Source organism: Schistocerca gregaria, chromosome 1 (assembly GCF_023897955.1).
Source record: "Schistocerca gregaria isolate iqSchGreg1 chromosome 1, iqSchGreg1.2, whole genome shotgun sequence".
NCBI classification, from domain to species: Eukaryota; Metazoa; Arthropoda; class Insecta; order Orthoptera; family Acrididae; genus Schistocerca; species Schistocerca gregaria.
The window spans coordinates 333,073,644-333,095,049 of record NC_064920.1 but is presented as its reverse complement, the minus strand read 5'-3'; the positions used below and the strand labels follow the sequence as shown (position 1 = coordinate 333,095,049).

Here is a 21,406-nt window from a genome sequence, read left to right as displayed (position 1 = left end):
TTGTTTTTAATATAAAAACATATCCATCCGCACATACACAGACACAAGTGTCTGCTTGTGTCTGTGTATGTGCTGATGGATATGTGTGTGTGTGTGCGTTTGTGCGAGTGTACACCTGTCCTTTTTTTTCCCCTAAGGGAAGTCTTTCTGCTCCCGGGATTGGAATGACTCCTTACCCTCTCCCTTAAAACCCACATCCTTTCGTCTTTCCCTCTCCTTCCTGAAGAAGCAACCATCGGTTGCGAAAGCTAGTAATTCTGTGTGTGTGTTTGTGTGTTTTGTTCATTGTGCCTGTCTGCCGGCGCTTTCCCACTTTGTAAGTCTTGAAATCTTTGTTTGTAATATATTTTTCCCATGTGGAAGTTTCTTTCTATTTATATATATATATATATATATATATATATATATATATATATATATATATATATATATATATATATATAATAGAAAGAAACTTCCACATGGGAAAAGTATATTAAAAACAAAGATTCCAAGACTTACCAAGCGGGAAAGCGCCGGCAGACAGGCACATGAACAAAACACACAAACACACACACAGAATTACTAGCTTTCGCAACCGATGGTTGCTTCTTCAGGAAGGAGAGGGAAAGACGAAAGGATGTGGGTTTTAAGGGAGAGGGTAAGGAGTCATTCCAATCCCGGGAGCGGAAAGACTTCCCTTAGGGGAAAAAAAGGACAGGTGTACACTCGCGCGCACACACACACACATATTCATCCACACATACACAGACACAAGCATATATATCATATCCATCCACACATACACAGACACAAGCATATATATATATATATATATATATATATATATATATATATATATATATATATATATATATATATATATATATTGGTAGGTCTTGGAATCTTTGTTTTTAATATATATATATATTAAAAACAAAGATTCCAAGACTTACCAAGCGGGAAAGCGTCGGTAGATAGGCACAATGAATAAAACACACAAACACACACACAGAATTTCGAGCTTTCGCAACCGGCTGCTGCTTCGTCAGGAAAGAGGGAAGGAAAAGGAAAGATGAAAGGATGTGGGTTTTAAGGGAGAGGGTAAGGAGTCATTCCAATCCAGGGAGTGCAAAGACTTACCTTAGGGGGAAAAAAGGATAGGTATATACTCGCACACACACACGCATATCCATCCATACATTCACCAAATACTTTGGTAAAATCCAAAGTGATTTACTGTATGATGATATTCTGCTACATCAACATTATTCTTTGTTATATTTGCAATGAATTTGTTTAGCTCTCTAATACAGTGAACTGGTTCTACAATAAGATTATCATCTAGTATAATCCCAGGTATTTCATGGTTTCTAACTTTAACCCTTGACAGGTGAACTGTTGTAAAAAGTACAACAGCAGCAGATTTTATGCCTGATTGATGCCTCAACCTTGAGCTATTGTGCCATTTCTGCCATGTATTCAATTGTTGATGTTTTCTCTACAATGTTAAAGTGGCTTCAGTTCATTTGGTTAGCTTTCTCAGTTTGTTTTCTGAATTGTAGGCAACTATGTGTTGACTGTTGTAAAAAGTACAATGCGCATCTGCTGGTGTGACAGTTGGAAGCTTTGTCCAGAGGAAAAGTGTACTAAACAGTTAATTATATTTGATCTTTTTTTTTAGTTTTTATAGATGCACATTAAACATTACTTTGGTTACACTGACATTTGAATGTATTTAGTATTTGTTCATTTCAGTTCTTTGATTTTTTTTCCATTCCAAATGGTGTATCAGACTAAGAAATTCATAAACTGCTCAAAGAATGTGATGATAAAGTCTACCCAGACTTTTTAGACTAGGAGAAAAGTAAAGTAGATTTGAGTGATGAAAACACTGAATAGGACCATGGCAGTGAATCTGAACTTGAAGTTGGGGATGGTAATGATTCAGAAGATACAGCAGATGTATGAGGATTCTTTATTGAAAAGACAGTTTCACATTGCTGCAAAAGCGAGTGTGCTAAAACATCAAAAGCAATTGAAAAAAACATTGTGCAAATTCCACCAGATCTGAAGAGAAATGTGGTGGGTATGACTGGTGAAGTTTAGTGTTTTTTTGAAAGTAATTGATCTTGATTTTATTTATGATATTGTAAACTATACAAATACCTATATAAATAAACAGCGGACACACATCAATTCTCGTGTAAAAGAGGTAATAAAGTGAGAAAATAATGGCTGTGTTCAGGATTTTTTTTAAGAAGAAGAAAATGCCTTCATGTTAAGGCACTGAAACCGTATGCAGCAGACAGAACAGGAATACTACTACTTAGGACTGTAGTGAGTCACAATAATAGGTTTCTGTTTTTTCTAAGTTGTATACAGTTTGTTGATATGGGAACGAGGAATGCCAGGAGAAAAACTGATAAGTTGGTTGCAATTATCACAGTATTGGAACTTTTTGCTGTGAATATTGTTACAGTCTGGTGAATTCACCACAATAGACAAAATGCTTCACCCCTCCAGAGACCATTGTAGATGGATTAGGTACATACCCAGCCAACAAGCTAAATATGGGACTATAGGTCTTCTCTGTGTGATGAAAAAACATTTTATTGCAGTAATCTGAAGGTTTATTGTGGTATGCAACCAAAGGACAATATTGGGTATCTAATGCTCCCGAGGACATATTGAAAAGATATGTGGTGCCTATAGAAAATTCTAACAGGATCCTTACAACTGACCGTTGGTACAATAACTACCTCCTTTCTGAATATTTGCTGCAGAAGACTATCACTTGCATTGGTACAATGGCACAAACTTGAAATTCTTCTAGAATTTCTCCAAAACAAAACAAAAGAAACTGGAGGAGCAATGTTTGGATTTGAGTAGGATAAGACTTTAGTTTCACATGTTCCTTATAAAAACTGTGCTATCACATTTTTGTCTGCTGTGCATGAAATGGCGACAGTGGATGAAGAAACACACAACTCTGACAACATAATTGAGTACAACATTACAAAAGGTGGAGTTGACATTGTAGCTGAAATGTGTGCCTGATAGTCCATTTTAAGAACTGCAAGGAGATGGCCATTGGCTGCTTTTTCATTTTTCTGAACAGTGCCGAATTACTTTGCAAACAAATTGTCTGTGAAAGGTGTTACAAAAGTGAACATATGTCTGAAAAACTGGCTAAATTGTTATTTAAAGAACTAAAAGAGTAAAAGTTGGCATTACAAATGTTGAAGATAGTAAATATGAACTGCTTTCTCCAGTAAATATAATAGTTTGTCTAAGACAAGTTTGTTTTTACTGACAAATGACCATTCTGTAAATTTTACAATGCGCACCTGTTCATGTGACAACAGCAGGTGCTCCTCTCTGAGGATTAACATCTAACTCTTATTGGAAAATTGACTACACTGTCATTGTCTTACTTTGATGACGCCATTTGTTTCCCTGTCTTCACACATTTTTTTTTTTTTTTTTATAAATATGGCTTCAGAAAGTCTAATATAAATTTTAACACTGATATTACAGTTACCAGCTGAAACAACCACCCTGAGACCAGTGATGGTATTCATACATGGAGGGGGTTTCGTAAATGGAGCAGGAATAACGTATGGTCCCGACTACTTTGTGGAAGCTGGAGTTGTTATTGTGACTATTAATTATCGCTTGGGTCCATTAGGTAAGTGAACCAAAGTCAGGTATTTTGCCTATGTCACATTTAATGATAATTGATTTATGAGTATACCCTTGTGTTCGATATCTGTTAGTATGGTCAGGAAGCACATTTGCTTTATTCATTACTGGGCCCCAAGTTAACATAATGGTGAAAGTGAATTTTTCTGTCAGATCTGTTGGTCAATTACTTACTTTTTAGCATCTAGCATCATTGAGAATTTCAGGTAGACGTTTTTAGAAGTTTTTTGTCATCTTTCAGCTTTAGTTTGTCCAATATTTAACCATAAAATGGCTTCAACATCAGGAAGACACGAATTGTCAAATAACTTTTATGGACTAATGCTTACAAACAAAGAAAGAGAGAGAGAGAGACAGAGAGAGAGAGAGAAGTAAAAACAGAAAGACAATATGTCTGACAAGCATGTATTGTGTTCACAAATTGATAGTTCAATAGAAAGTTGACTATCACATAGTGTGTAATTATGGTTGTCTCTCCATTACTATTACTCCCAGAGTCATGTCCACAAAAAATTATCCTTACAATTATATGAATGTACTGTAAACCACTGTGGGTGCCTGACAGAGGGTAATTAGCATTCTACCACACATAATGCTTTCTTTCTGTTCCAACTGTGTATGGAATGTAGGAAGAATGGCTGCTTCAAGACCATTGGCAGTATTCTAAGACAGGACAGATAATTGGTTTATAGGCAGTTCCCTTTGTAGACTGACTGCATTTCCCTGCTCTCCTGCCATGAAATTGGGGTCTGACACCCTGAGAAATGGAGATGGTGTATTTGTCATGATAAATAAAAAATTCAAAGACCCTGAGATGGAAATTGAAGAAGCATGTGAGATGGTTTGGGAAACACTCAATATCAGGAATGAGCATAACATTATATTTGGATCCTTCTACTCACCAGCAGATTCATCTTGTGAAGTAACCAGCAACTTTAGAGAAAACCTCTTCACCAGCACAGGATGATTATAATTAAAGTTAAACTTTCAAACCACTGTAGAAACAACAGCACTGGTCAGAATGATGTTAAATTGCAACAGAATGTTATCGGAGAAGGGGAAAAATGTATGACAGAAGAAAAATAAATAGTTAAAAAATGTAGCAATAGATGGCACTGTCAGCATCATAATTTAATAGTGGTCAAGCCAGGGCTGGATCTAGGAGTTTTACAAAGGGGGTCAAGCTTAAATTTGCTGCCCCTTCTTTCTCCCCCACTTATAAAAATCAAAATTTTTTAAAAGTGATTTGGGTAATATTTTTTAAAATAAATGTCAGTATCTGACAACATTAACTTATTTTATTATGAATTAAGGTCAAAGAAAACAAACACAAGCAATTTTAAAATATACAAGAATATACCACAAACCTCATACAATAATCAATTTAAAACGTCACTTTCTGAGCTTTTGATATCATCATAGTTCATGGAAGCAGCTCATTTGTTCTCTATGGAGATTATACTGAGATTTGTTAATCTTTGTTGAGCAGTCACGCTCCTCAAATGATTTTTAATTAGTTTCAGCTTGCTGAAATTTCTTTCTCCAGAGGAAACAGAAACTGGTATGGTAAGGAATGTTCTTAAGGCTACAGAAATGTTGGGATAACCCTCTACCAAATTATTTTTATAAATCAAACTTAATGTGGATTATGCAGTGGCATTTTGCAAGTCTCTCTCTATTACCAGGGCATGGTGTTTGAAATTTTCAATTTCAAAAATAAATTCTTCCTTGTTTAGATCTTCTGCATAGGTATCAAATAGTTCTGCTGCTTTGTCCTTTAAGTCCTCCACTTCAATTTTTTTGAATTTGGACACCATACAGAAAGCTAATTTTTTGTACTACAGTTCTCCAGTGCAGTAAACTGGGTACTCAGCTCAATTATCACTCTGTCAATTATTTCTAAGAGGGAATCCTAAACAAATGTTTCTGTGAATGGTTGGATACTTCATCCTCTCAAAGCTCATTGGTCATTTTTTTCTGATCCTTTTTTCTGATAATACCAATGATACCTCATTAGCTTCTTGTAGCACATTGGCCCCAGAGGTAGCTTCAGAGGTACAAGAGTCTCTGGAAGTTTTCAGGAAGTTCAAAAGGCCTTGAATGTTTCTAACAGCTTTAACAATTGTAAGGTCTTTTCTTTGCCAAAACTGATTAACATGATCTATTTTTTCCAATATTGGATACCAGAAACAAGTAAAGGCAATGAATTTGAGTTTACTGACCTTTTTTTTTTTAAATATGCCTTGCCCCTGTTTTGTTTCTGGTGTTGAGATTTTATAAGCTTCAATTTCTTCCAGAGCCTTTACAACTTTATGAAAATGCTTATAAACTGCTTCAACTGCGTCTACTCTTGCAGACCACCTAGTCCTGCTCTGGGGTTTTACTGTTGTGGGTACATGTGGATCACCAAAATCACCAGCAGTTTTCTTGTATTGCTGCAAATACAATTAAATAATTTAATTTAACTTACTTAGTGCACATTGTTATTAAAATATTTATATTCAAGCAAGAAGTTCCAATAACTTAATAATGGGATTAATATTTTGAGTGGACCTTTAGAACAGATAGCTTAATACACTGAGTTAGTATTCTGATTATTGCTGCCAACTGCATGATGTATGGAGAAATAAGACTGCAGTGCGACAACAGTGGTTTCTCAAATAACTGTCGCACTTCATAGGTGCATCCAGGATTTGATTATGGGATGGTTTTTCAACAAATTGGCATTGTAATAATGTAGACTTGTAATAGCCTTTGTAATAATGTAGACTTGTAATAGAACTCAAAAAAGCACTAGTAGATGTATTGCATCTTAATCTGAACATTTCATTCCAAAGAACTGTTTGCTAGATAGCCACAATAATTTGAATGCAACATTAAGGAGCTTCCCAAGAATTTGTTTCTGAGGGAAAAAACAATCCCTCCCAAAATATGCTGCCCCCCAAATTTTGCCACCCAGGGCACCTGCCGCCTTTGCACACCCTAGATCCAGTGCTGGGCCAACCACAAATGGCAAATGAATCATATGACAATGCCTAAGGTGTACATCTGATGTCAAACAAACTGTACTACTCAGTGTGCATGGGTGTACAGTTGTGATACTGTCAGTTACATAAGCCCATCCACCATGGCAATATCATATCACATCAGATGGGAAAAATTGGTTTTTAATTGTCCTGAGGCTAAAAACCACATAAAAAGCATCTTTTCCATCAGTTTTCCATTGTCATGAGGCAAAAACATCTATCAAGTCAGATTTTAACTTTCCTAAGGCCAAAAACCACATGAAAAACATCAGTCAAAAACAAATTTGGTTATTAATTTCCATGTGACTGGCGCAAAACATGTTCAATATGCTATCCACCATTTTCTGCAACAAGTTGAAATCGAGAAACAGCATGTTCCGCAGCTGATCGAAGAGTTTTCGTGGTCACTTTCAGAAAGTATTGCGCAATGTGTGCCTTCAATGCAGTTAATTTTGCAATTGGAACACCGAACACAAAATCTTTCAGATAGCCCCACAGCCAGAAGTCACACACATTGAGATCAGATGATCAGGGTGGCCAGGCTGTAGGGAAATGATGTCTGATAATTCTAGCATTTCTGAAATGATGCCTCAGCAGCTGCTTAACTGGATTTGCAATGTGCAGAGGTGCACCATCTTGCAAAAATGATCTCACCCATATGTCCACGCTGTTGGAGAGCTGAAATCATGTGGCTGAGCAAAAGATACTCATAGTGCTTACCAGTGATGCTATGGGTAACAGGACTGGTAGTATCTGTCTCTTCAAAAAAAATATGGCCCTATGGTAAATGATACCATAAACCCTCACCGCACAGTGACCTTTTTAGAATGAAGTGGTACTGATTGATTTGTGTGTGAATTTTCCATTGCCCATGTTTGACAATCCTGTATATTGATGTATCCTGTCACATGGATGTGGGCTTCATTTGTCCACTTACATGCAAGCACGAAATTCTAAAGCAAAGGTCTCTCTTGCTGGCAGTTCTACAGGAAACAGGTCATGTACATGGGTAATTTTGAATGGATAGCGAAGAAGGAAGTTTTGTAGGATTTTATGGACCATGAACAAGAATGTTCAGGTTACTAGTCAAAGACACTACTGCTAGAGCATGGTTTCATCGCAATGACAGACAAACACAAACAACATTTTAAAGTGAGCCCATGAAGTAAGAAACAAGCAATTTCTTAAATGTAAATTCAGATTATAAATTAAATTCATGAATGGAAATTCATAAAAAATGCCTCATCTGTCTAATTACAAACTGCTGTAGGATTTATAGATAACTTGATAGAAACAAACACAGAAAAGTAATGTCTCTCTAATTCTTAACATGTGGGACACAACAAGTGAGGATATAACATTAGGTACAGGAAAGAATCAGTAGGAGAAGGAAAAAGCTACTAAGGTCACCTGATTAAAAAAAAAAAAAAAAAACATACAATGAAGTTTTCCATTCTTTGTGGAAACTGTAAACCAATCAGCAAATACTTCCCTGAGTGTGTAGATCTGACACATTTGACACCATGACATAACAGACAATTGTTACTATGCCTTTGTGCTAATGAGTGTTGCTTAAAAAACTCATATTTCTGAGTGTGAATACAAAACATTATTCTACATAGAATGTAGTATGGCAGGACTGTGGAAATATTACCTGATCTTTGTACTAGGTAGGACTTATATGTGAAATGTTCATATCTTGCTAAAATACTGCCACCTGTTTCTTTATATGTTACAGGTTTCTTGAGTACAGAAGATCTTGTAGTACCAGGCAACATGGGAATGAAGGATCAAGTGCAAGCTTTACGATGGGTACAACAGAACATTGCTGTGTTTGGAGGAGATCCTAATAGTGTCACCATATTTGGACAAAGTGCTGGTGGTGCTTCTGTCCATTACCTTGTGCTCTCACCCTTAGCAAAAGGTATCAAATAGTGGACAGATGTATTGACATGTTCTTAATACCTGTAGCTCAATTATTAATCCAGAATTATCTACTGTTGGAATGCTTCCTGGTAATATTAATGGTGTGCAGAGATATATGTAAAATATGAGAAAAGTCTATTTACTTGTGAACATATCTGACATTTCTTACCAGGTTTGTTTCACAAGGCAATAGCTGAAAGTGGGGCTGCACTCAACCCTTGGGCATTTGCTAGAAACACAAGAGACAAAGCATATCGACTAGCCCAAAGTTTTGGTTATTCTGGTGCAAACAACACTACAGACATAGTACAATTCTTGTTAACTGTGGATGCTTACCAACTTGTTTCAAATCCATATGCTGCTCTGCCTATGGAGGTAAGTTTCTACTTTCTTTCTCTAGCTTAAGTGACATTGATTAGTATACTGGATTACTCAGTCATAATTCCTGCTCATTAAAATTAATCATATACAATAAATTACACTTATAGAGACCATGGTTAAGGAACTATCAAAACAATGTTTGTGGTCATGCAGAATTTTGCATATGGCATGAGTCTATAAATTAATTTCCTTAATTAACCATTTATTATCATTTTAAATTATGAAAATATGAAATTTAAGAATGAATCACTGTTTCCAAACAGGATATCATGGGTATCTTTCAAATGGTGTTTGTGCCCAGTGTTGAACCACAGCATGATGGAGCGTTCCTAACAGCAGAACCAACAGAGCTTCTGTCTCAGGGTTTATATAATGATGTTCCTTACATGACTGGTGGAACATCTGCAGAGTGCTTGTTTTATGTTGCACGTAAGCAATGAGCACTAAAAATTATTAATCAACTATAAATCATATTTATCTCCCTCCACCAATACTCTTTTTCCTCTTTTTTATAGTCTAGACACCACTCATGGGTTAGACCATTGTCCTGTTCTGACTGGTCTACTGCTGCCTACGAGACAGTATAACGAATTATCTATGATTATGGGATGTGTGATCAGCATACTGCCAATCCCTACAGCCGCTATTGCCGATAGATGACTCCTGTTGATGCTGCTGCTTCTTATATGCATTATGACAGCTGCCACCCATTCCATATCAAATGGTCCCTTCCCTACAGCCTAGGCCTTTGTGGCAAATGAATCTTCTCCAGTCCTGAATCCCTGAACCATTACACCAACAACCTAAAAACAGCTTTCGCATCCCGCAACTACCTTCCCGACCTGGTACAGAAGCAAATAACCAGAGCCACTTCCTCATCCCCTCAAACCCAGAACATCTCACAGAAGAACCCCAAAAGTGCCCCACTTGTGACAGGATACTTCCCAGGACTGGATCACACAATGAATGTGGCTCTCCAGCAGGGATACGACTTCCTAAAATCCTGCCCTGAAATGAGATCCATCCTTCATGAAATCCTCCCCACTCCACCAAGAGTGTCTTTCCGCTGTCCACCTAACCTTCGTAACCACTTGGTTCATCCCTATGAAATCCCCAAACCACCTTCCCTACCCTCTGGCTCCTACCCTTGTAACCGGCCCCGGTGTAAAACCTGTCCAGAAGGAGAGACATATGCTGATTTACCAAAGTCCTTATTTGCTTGTTCAGATATATGGTACGTGCGAAAAGCAATAATGTCTCTGTCCACAAAACTTTCAAGTCCTGGAACATTAGGTACTCCTGTACCTCCTTGAACAATGGCTACTGTAAACCATCCGTTGCCATGACCAAATGAATCATTTATATCTAAACTAAAGTTCAGCCTGCAACTACAGAAAACAGCAGGACCATCCAGAAGCGTTTGAGCAGCGACAGACTTAAGTGGAATACGATTCTTCTTGTCTCCAGCTGTTGTAGCAAATTCGATGTTCTCAATGGTCTTGTAGACTGTTTGTCTTGAACGACGACGATATCTTCTGTGAGGCATCTTGGCAGCGTTCAATGCAGTTGCCTGTGCAGCAGCAGCAGTGCGACTTAGCTGCTGCGCGGAGCTTGCTCGCTTATATTTAAGTCCGAACATGCGTGACCTTGATTCGGACTTAGAATATTTTAGCCTGCCGGCGGAGCGTTATCCCGGATGCGAGCACTAGTAAATCTAGGTGCTCATGTCCGCTGTGCACCAGGCAGGCGCGCTGCCAAGATTGCGTAAGCTAGTCGGCGAGTTGCGTCAGCCGCCTTTGTGGCGTGACATGCCGTCGTTCAAGACAAACAGTCTACAAGACCATCAAGAACATCGAATTTGCTACAACAGCTGGAGACAAGAAGAATCATATTCCAGTTAAGTCTGTCGCTGCTCAATCGCTTCTGGATGGTCCTGCTGTTTTCTGTAACCCGGAAGGTGTACACGATCAAAGGCAGAGCTACATGTGAAAGCATCCACGTGATTTACCAACTGACCTTCCTACACTGTGACTCTTTCTATGTGGGAATGACCAGCAACAAACTGTCCATTCGCATGAATGGATACAGGCAGACAGCGTTTGTTGGTAATGAGGATCACCCTGTGGCTAAACATGCCTTGATGCATGGCCAGCACATCTTGGCACAGTGTTACACCGTCCGGGTTATCTGGATACTTCCCACCAACACCAACCTATCCGAATTCTGGAGATGGGAACTTGCCCTTCAATATATCCTCTCTTCTCATTATCCACCAGGCCTCAATCTCCGCTAATTTCAAGTTGCCGCCACTCATACCTCACCTGTCATTCAACATCATCTTTGCCTCTGCATTTCCACCTTGACTGACATCTCTGCCCAAACTCTTTGCCTTTAAATATGTCTGCTTGAGTCTATATATGTATGGATGGATATGTGTGTGTGTGTGTGTGTGTGTGCGAGTATATACCTATCCCTTTTTTCCCCTAAGGTAAGTCTTTCCGCTCCCGGGATTGGAATGGCTCCTTACTCTCTCCCTTAAAACCCACATCCTTTCATCTTTCCTTTTCCGTCCCTCTTTCCTGACGAAGCAACCGCCGGTTGTGTGTGTGTTTTTGTGTTATTTTATTGTGCCTGTCTACCAGTGCTTTCCCGCTTATTAAGTCTTGGTATATATTGGGTTGGGAAATTACTCACTTACTATATCCAAAAATTCATCTAATGAGTAGAAGGAGTTGCCATTAAAGTGACCAAAGACTTTTGTGGCAGTATAATTTACCCCCTTCTGAGCCAAAGTTAGATTTAACCTTGTGTAGTGAAGATCATCCTTTCTCATAGTCTTGTAGCCATGTACACTGCTATTACTTTTGAATTCGTTCAGATTGTTAATAACAAATTTCATAAGTGAATATATATATTTAAGAGGTTACAGTGAAGATTTCTAGCTCTTTCAATAAGTATCTGCAGGATGGTCTTGGATGAGCTCCAGCAATTATTCTGATTACACACTTTTGTGCAATGAACACTCTTTTATTCAATGATGAGTTACCCCAGAATATGATGCCATATGAAAGCAGAGAAGGAAAATAGGCATGGTAAGCTAATTTACTCATTTGCAATGACCCTAATAGCGTAAGTAGCTGAACTCAAATATTTCACCAGATCCTCAGTATGTTTTTTTCCAGTTCAACCCCTCATCAATGCATACACCCAGAAATTTTGAATATTCTACCTTAGCTACCAATTTCTGATCGAAGTCTATATTTATTAATGGGGTCATTCCATTTACTGTATGGAACTGTATATACTGTGTTTTGCCAAAGTCTAATGAGAGCCCATTTGCAGAGAACCACTTAATGATTTTCTGAAAGACATCATTTACAAGTTCACCAGTTAATTCTTGTCCGTTGGGTGTGATAGCTATATTTGTGTCATTGGCAAAAAGTACCAGCTTTGCATCTTCGTGAATATAGAACAGCAGAGGACCCAAGACCGAACCTTGTTGCATCCCATTCTTGATTTTTCCCCAGTTTGAGAAATCACCAGTTTTTTGCATATTATGTGAACTGTTTATTTCAACTTTCTGCACTCTTCCAGTTAGGTATGATTTAAACCATTTGAGCACTGTCTCATTCATACCACAGTACTTGAGCTTATCAAGAAGTATTCCATGATTTACACAATCAAAAGCCTTTGATAGATCACAAAAAAATCCCAGCAGGTGACTTCCAGTTACTCAGAGCATTTAATATTTCATTGGTGAAAGTATATATAGGATTTTCCACTGAAAAACCCTTCTGGAAACCAAACCGACATTTTGTTAAAACTTTATTTTTACGAAGTTGTGAAGCTACTCTACAATACATTACTTTTTCATGAATTTTGGATAGCAATGATGAGGACAACACAACACCCAGTCCCCAAACAGAGAAAAACTTTGACCTGACTGGGAATCGATACCAGGCCTGTTCACTTGGCTGCTTAACTGCCCCTGTACATATTGTAATTAGTCCAATTTTATTTTTTCAGTGCCTGTAGGGTCAACATGGAGTGGGCTGTAGTATATTCTTAGATTCCTCACTTAATTCTTGTTCTTGAAATTTTGTAGTTAGGCTTTTGCAAGGTAGCTGACTTATGTCTTCAAGAGACTGCTAGTTCAGGTTTATCAGTGTCCATGTAACACCATTCCATTAATCAAACAAACCTGTCATGATTCATGCCTCCCTCTTCGTATAAATTAAATATCTGTCGTTAGACTCACAGATTTGAGCAATATTCTAAATTGGATCCCATGAGTATTTTAAGCAATCTCTCTTCACTTTCTGAGAATCCTACAAATTAAATGAAGTCTATTACATGCTATACCTACAATTCAGTCTCTGTGGCCATTTATTAGCACATTTTTTTATTCTATGAGGTCAACCTTGATAGCTGCAGGCTATAATAATACTTGATAATAAATTCAGTTGGGAGGAGAGCACCACAGAACTGCAGAAAAGCCTTAACAAATCTGTATTTGCAATTCGAGTGTTAGCAGACATAGGCAACATAAAAGTGAAAAAGCTTGCATACTTTGTCTCCTTTCATTCCATAATGTCATATGGTATAATATTTTGGGGTAACTCTTCAAGTCAAACAAAAGTTTTCAGAGCCCAAAAGCGTGTAATACGTATTATTTGTGGAGTAAACTCACAGACGTCTTGTAGAAACCTCTTCAAAGAACTGGGTATACTAACTACTGCCTCTCAGTATATTTACTCCTTAATGAAATTTGTCCTAAATAATATATCTCTTTTTCCAACAAACAGCTCAGTTCATACATACAATACCAGGAACAAAAATGATCTGCACAAGGACTTAAAAGCACTTACTTTAGTTCAAAAAGGGGTCCACTACTCAGGAACACTCTTCTTCAATAATTTGCCAGCAAACATAAAAAATTTAGTTACAAATAGAGATCAGTTTAAAAGGAGCCTGAAAGACTTACTAGTGGCCAACTCTTTCTACTCCATTGACAAATTTTTTAATAGAAATAAATGATGTGTTGTATATATTTATACCATTAGTATTGTTATTTCAGCTTAAAAAAAAATAAAAATAAAAAATAAAAAAAGGTAACATGTTCGACATCCATGAGGATCTCCTCAACATGGATCTATGGAATGAAAAACTAATCTAATCTAATCTAATCCAATCTAAGGCTTAGTTCAGCAGATTGTTAAGTGAACAGGCCTGGGATTGATGCCCAGTCAGGTCAGAGTATTTCTCTGTTTGAGGACTGGGTGTTGTGTTGTCCTCATCATTGTTACATCACCACTGGTATGCAAGTCACCTAAATGGCATTGAATGGCATTGTGCAAGAAAGTCTTATGTCCAGCAGCAGAACCGCCACATGACAGAGGGGGAGATTTTATTTTACTAATTGGTTTATTTATCCTCACAAATTTAGGGCCATAAGGTCTCTCCTACAACTAACCAGGCATTCTACATATTTTACATTATGTTTACATAAAGACCATATGGTATAAAAAGAGTTACGTGTAATTCGGTACATAACCTTAGAAACAAGAAAAACATAAATCGTCACAGAGGGTTCACATCTCTTTTTGCGTATATAGGCAATGAGCAAGAGGCCCTTCTTTCTTTTCTGTGCTGCAGTCTTACTTTCCATCTGTAGTTTTTCTCAGACATGGCCTGTAGGATAGTTTCCCTGTTGGCAAACTAATATTTTTGTAGATCATTTGTTATGGTTTTTTTCTCACTTAGTTTATTTATTTTACACCACTTTTTTTGGTCAACTCATGTATGGTGTCCACATCAGAGTGTGACCTCTGTCTTTTCAAAATGTATTACAGAAGTGCTTTCCATGTTGGTAATATTGCCCAATACATAGCACAGTAGCCAGTCTGTGTGTAGGTTATCAGGTAACTAACTGTATGGTGGTATCTTTCTGACTATGCAGAGAACACATTATTGATATCTGACCAGTTATTTTTCCACGCATGCTGAGAAGTAGTGAAAAAGCCCTCACAAGGATCTCAGCTACCTAAAGCAGTTAAAGAAAAGAAGATGAAATCTTGGGAGAAGGCTATCCTAGTGACTCCACACCATCGGCCGCAGAATTTATATTCGTCAGTATTGTTCCATTCCCACCAGTGACAAACAGTGACCCCTGGTTTGTGACCTGCCTCCTTGGCTCCTTCATGCCTAACCTGGACAACATTAAGCTGATAATTCAATGCAACTGCAATAGATATTACTGTCACCTTCCAGAATTGCAACAATTGATATCTTCCCATTCTGTTACCTTTTCTTCTCTTCAATACACATGTTTCACTTATGACAATCCTCCAACTTTTTGAGGTTACTGTGACTGCTGTCAGATCTACACTGGGTCCAGGAGGGTATTTGGAAGGGTCTGTATACTAATTTGCACAGTGAGTAGATAGAGTTCCCTCCATATCACAATGGAAACAATAACAATGTAAGTTTAATCACCCCAGTGATCACCATTTGTGCTATTCCCAGGCAGGGCACTTACAAACCTTGAGAAGGTTGCCTTAATCTGATAAATCCCCCACCACCCTCCCCTTTTCTCCTACTAACAGATTTCAAGTGTACACCACCACTGTAGGAGAATACCACATCACTTGGTAGGAGTGTCCTGGTTGACAAACGTCTTTCCAATTTTGATCTGTGCCTCCTCAATTATGGTGCCCTTTCCCACTTAAAAAGAAGAAAAAGACCACAGTCACTTTCATTCCCTCTCTGTTGCACTGAATCAATGACAGTAAGTGACAGTGTCGGGTACATTTCCATTGCGGACACCACACCTCTAGAACTATTAGTTCCCTTTCTACAAGCCCCCTTTCTTGCAGCCAGGGTAATGGTGAACCAAAGGTATTGCTACAGACATTCAGCACCATTATTGAGTTCTGGAACATCTCAAGTGACATGTTTCACTGACCACTCTCATCACTTTTAATTGACTCTGTGCAAAAGTTTGGTACCTGATTAGATGAAGTAAGAAGAAATACTGGGAGTGCTATGTGTCCTCCTTGAGAATGTATGCCTCATCATCCCAGGTGCAGACCAAGCTCCATAATCTACTGGTCCATGAAAGATCAACAACTATTCTGAGTTATGATGGTTCTTACTGAACACTTCATGACCCATGTTGCAACAGCTTCAGCATCCACTTTTTATCTGGCTACCAATAAAATGTATAAAAGACAACCTGAAGACGTATCCTTCCTCCTTTATACCCTGAAATATATGATGAACCTTTCAGTGAATGGGAACTACCAAAAGATATTGTATTCTCAGAACTACAATTAAGGGAAAACAATTTTCTAAATAATATTTAGTTACCAAAATTTGTAGGATGCACAACTGTAGCTCACAGTCATTGATTTCCTGTTAAATACATTATTTGAAAACTCACAGGCTTACAAAAGTCTTCAGTATTAAACTTTTAATCATTGAGATACATACCGAATTAAGAGCAATTATTTTCTGAATAAGGATACTACTACTAAAATTTGTAGAAAGCAGATGATGAAATAGTATGCATTACATTTTTCATAGTCCTCATTAAAATTTGAAATACACAACATATGACACACCCACAAATTTTATATTATCAGTGAGAGATGTTGGGGGAAACTGCATAAGCAGAATGTTCAGCTGTAAGCATTGTTATCTATTTTTATGTGTCTGTTGTCTCTACTCAGACATGTACCTCCTGAAGAAAGTATTGGTCAACCCATCTGTCCCTGTGCAAATTCAATAATTTTCTGTTTATATGATTCATTTAAAGAAGTTACTTTATTGTTGAATACATTGTTGAACAGATGCTCAGTTTAGATCCTACAAATGGGAAGTTACCTACCTTGAGTAATACACATTGTCTAATGGTAGTCTCATTACAGTATGTCACATACTGCAGTGTATTGTACAGGCATGATTAATTAACAAATACCATGTACCAAAGACACCATACTTTTTGGCCATGTGTCCTGTGACCTTTTCTTGCTCTTTATCCTCTCAGGGACTGTTTCATGCAGTTTCTCCTCATTTAGCAAAATCACCCTGTATAAGCTAGCATTTTGTTACCTTTTGTGAGTATAATGCTGGCTATTAAAACTGCAGCACCATGAAATCCAACAACTTCAAATTGGCATGAATTGTACAACATGTTTGGATATGCAACTGATTAGCACATCAGTGCAGCCGCACAAAGAAGGGAGCAATAATGGTATCCACCTTCTGTGTACAAGGAAATATTATTTAGTGAATTTCTCATTCTGAAATTGCATTGGGATGTTGATGATAAGAAGAGTATTTTTTATCTCATGTAAGAAATAGGGACATCTGTCAGCAGATGTCAGAATTCAACAACAAAAGGACTGTGACTTATCGAGATTGCCATTTACCATTCCATGATATCACTGCTCATTTTGGTTGAGTTTACATGACTGTTGTGTGAGTAGGAATCAATGGATTCACATGGACCATAATTGATGCTCCGAATGATCTCAACAACCCCATGTGACTAGTACCCAAGAAGAAAGATATATTGTTCACACTGCTACCATGTCACATATCTTGTGTCAGGAAATGGGCTTCCTTGTACAAAGACAAGTATCAACATGGGCAGTGTGGCAGTGTCTGTAGTAGTAAGAACTGTTGCCATGGTGACCAATGTTGTGGCTTACCTTGATGCAGTAGCAGAGACACGTGTGTCATTAGTGGTGTGACATTGAGCATAGGAGTGGCACCACATATTTTTTCACATAACTCATCGTTCTGCTTAGAAGTGTCATGATGGACATATCAGTGTGTGTAAAATCCAGAGAGAATGAACACAGCCAGATTGATTTGTCATTGTCACCTGGTGTGATGGTATAGTTTGCTGTTAGGTACACATTGATCACCTTGCTTTACATTATTAGTAATTTTGACAGCAGCTGTCACATTACTAAAGTGTTAAGAAAGGTAGCTGTGCCCTCTCTGCAAGGTCCCCATTATGTTATCTTTGAACAGAATTCATGAGATGAATGCTTCTCACGCTGTCCTAACATGCCTCAGTACAGAGAGTGTTTGACTGTAGCCCCTGGCCAGTGCATTCTCCAGATTTCTCACCCAGTGAAAATATTTGTTTGTGGGGTGCTGAGAGGTTGTCACACCTACTAAATGACTAACTGAAGTAGCATGGAATGATGTGCCTGTGCCTGTCATCCAAGCTCTGATCGACCAAGTACCCAGCTGTGTTAGAGTAATTTTTAGTGACACAGGTATCTGTATACTAATTTCCCACCATGTACACACCATTCTTTTAACAAATTTAATAATGTATTCTTTTGTGTGCACTGTATTCACAATAAGCAAATTTTCGTTATTTTATATCTTTCCTGGTGACTCAATTTTAATGGTCAACAGTGCATAAAAGTACACAAAACTACCTTCATCTTCTCTTCTCTTCACAACAGGCAAGCCCTTTTCACCCAGTAGTTTCAGTGACTTGCCATTTCTTTTTAGCCTTTCCAAGCCTTTCTCTGTTTTGTCCCTAAGAAAGGAGCTAATGCTTGCAAAATCTAGGATAGTTTTGTGTACATTTACATTTTTTTGTATTTATTAGCAGTACAAAAATCTTGCCTTTGAAAGCTAAGTACTGGACAAAAATTCTGTCTCATAATTTTGTAGAATTTATAAGCAAAAGTGTCTGAACAGCTTCTTCTTGTTTGTACACAAATAAGAAAACTCAGGGTCAACAAGACATATGGTGAATGAGGTAATGTACAAATTAGCAACTGTTTACTGCATTTAGGGAATTTAATTACACTTTCTACACTTGGGTTGCACATCATGCCTTTCCAGATGACATCTCTCCTTACGCTCCCTTTTGCACTCAACCTCCTACACCATGCATCACTGTACTGTAGAAGACTCAGGTGCAAGATCTGTTACATAAAGCCAGCCACTACTACCTGTTCCATCCATAGCACTGACACCTACTACAATATCAAGAGTAGAGTCAAGTAACAAATGTGTCAATCACAGTGCACTACTTTGTATGCTTAGAAAAATCTGTTCAAGCTGTCCACAGTAATGAAGGACTAACTAGAATTTCCTATTGTAGAGAACGAGCTTCAGCAAAATGAGGTTGACTTTAACAGCTAATTCATGATCCATGTCATCTAGATACTCCAACACAGACACTACTTCTTCAGAATGGAAACTCTACCAGTAACAAATAATTTTTAGTTACAACTGCCCTAGCCAACAGTTCCCTTTTGTTGTTCTCTGCCTGCCTCTGCTTCCTGTGTTTCTACTATATTTCTAACCTTTTCCCCTATTCCAGCCTTGTACTTTCCTTGGTATGTTTATCTTCCATGTTAACCAACGCGTATCTTCCTTTCCTTGTCTCTTTGTCTTACTACATCGATATGCTATTATCTCTGCATTTCTTCTTGCAGTCTCTAATTCTGCTCCCTGTCTCTCTACATACATGACAGCTACCTCACACCATCAACTTGCACACCGACATTTCTCCTAACTGCCTTCCTCTCCCATTCCTCCCTATTCCCACTCTATTCAATGATCCTCCCACTCTGTCTAATAAACATTGCTACTTGCTCCATTTAGGCTGCAGCACTGGCAAAGTGGTGTGTGTGTGTGTCTGTGTGTGTGTGTGTGTGTGTGTGTGTGTGTGTGTGTGTGTGTGTTAGGTGGGTGGTGAGGAGAGGAGAGGGGGGGGGGGCGCTTGTGAACACATGCCCATTTGTGACTTAGTCTGAAAGCATAAGTTTCTTGTTCTTTTTGCCATGCCTGCTTACTGCTCAGCAGCTATAATTTTGTGTGAGTATCGAGCAATCACTGTATGTGTAATTATATTGCATCACATATTTCGTCTATACAGGCTGGGACTGTTTTAGATCACAGAAAATAAAATGGCAATCCAGATTTTCAAGTCTGTTCTTTACTTGATTGTAAAATTTCAAGCCACAACTCAGCCTGCTGTTTGCTTTATTAGTTTACAGAAGTACGTTTTCTTTTATTTACAGCACCCGTTTGTAGCTCGACATGTCTAACATTGTTACATACTGAGTTTTCCTGTAAACTGATGAACAACAAAAACTTATTTTTTTGAGCTATGCAGCACATGATCTGAGTGGTATCATGATGTCACTTTGTGTAAATTGTAATCTTTTATTCTTACATGAAACTGTCATTTCAATGTTTTAACAGCTTCAGATGGCCTTTCAGTAGCTGAGCAGGTAGCCCACTTGGATCAGAACTTTGGATGTAGTCCATTCCTAAATTTAAAACATGAATAATAAAAATGTCTTTCAAAGAAAACATCAAATTTGTTTTAAACAGTTGCAGAAATGAATCTTACATTAAATATTTGTATATTTGTTTCAAATGGACTCCATATCTGAATGGTTAAATTCACTGTCTTCACTGCAGAAGAACCCAGGTTCAGTACCCAGTACCTCCTCATACATTTTCTGAGATACATACATGTTCTGAGATAGAAAGGTCTGGTACAGGGTTCAGTCAATCATTGTAAGGCCAAGTGAGGAACTGCTTGAATAGAAACAGTGACATAATGGCTGGAGGGATTGTCATAATATAGATCACATGTCCCCTGATCATAGATCACTTCTCATACTATTTTGTAGGCTCAGTTTCTCAGTTGGAACAGTCCTAATGCCTGACCTGTGACTGATGTTTTATTTTTGCATTGGTTCTATCATTTATTTGATAAGCTAAAGTACAGAGCTTGTTTCTTCTTGGTGCCACATTAAGTAAATTATAAGTTCTTAACCTCTGTTATTAGACTCTTACATGAAACTGTCATTTCATTATTTCACAGCTTCGGGAGGACTTTCAACAGCTGAGCAGGTAGCCCAGCTGGATCAGAACTTTGAGTTAATGATTGGACCTGATTTACGGCTGCCTACAGCAGAACAGAGAACTCAAGGTGCTCGTGAAGTGAGGAGCTTCTACTATGGAGATGCAACTATAACTCTGCAGCAGAACAGCACAACAGTTGCTGTAAGTTAGACTTCAAAGTTCAAATTAAATTTCTGGAGTTAGTATTGTTTTATAACATTATGCTCGCTAGACTGTGATGCTCACATTGTCTCACCAAAAATCAAATTTTGCATTCAGTGACATTTGGGTTATGTCAGAACAACTGAATGGAAATCAACTCTTTAAAAATTGAAAGGTACGGTGTTTGATCCTATGACCTCCCATCAAAATCTCAATTGAATTTGCATGTGCCATCATGCCTGACATGAGTTCAGTGCTACTAGTACCTTCAAGCTGAAGAAAACTAGAGAGCTCACTATACTTAGTATTGTTCATGATTCTCTTGTAGA

At 37.9% G+C, this 21,406-nt stretch overlaps 1 protein-coding gene across 1 annotated transcript in view; it reads left to right on the top strand.

Moving 5' to 3' along the window:
* LOC126344273 (esterase FE4-like) overlaps window positions 1–21,406 on the top strand; it is a 98,623-nt gene that overhangs the window by 30,502 nt on the left and 46,715 nt on the right. Inside the window, exons 4-8 of the mRNA XM_050002007.1 lie at window positions 3,520–3,670; window positions 8,449–8,634; window positions 8,809–9,011; window positions 9,281–9,446; window positions 20,896–21,077. Of these exons, the coding sequence (XP_049857964.1) occupies window positions 3,520–3,670; window positions 8,449–8,634; window positions 8,809–9,011; window positions 9,281–9,446; window positions 20,896–21,077 (888 nt within the window). The remainder of the gene's footprint in view (window positions 1–3,519; window positions 3,671–8,448; window positions 8,635–8,808; window positions 9,012–9,280; window positions 9,447–20,895; window positions 21,078–21,406) is intronic.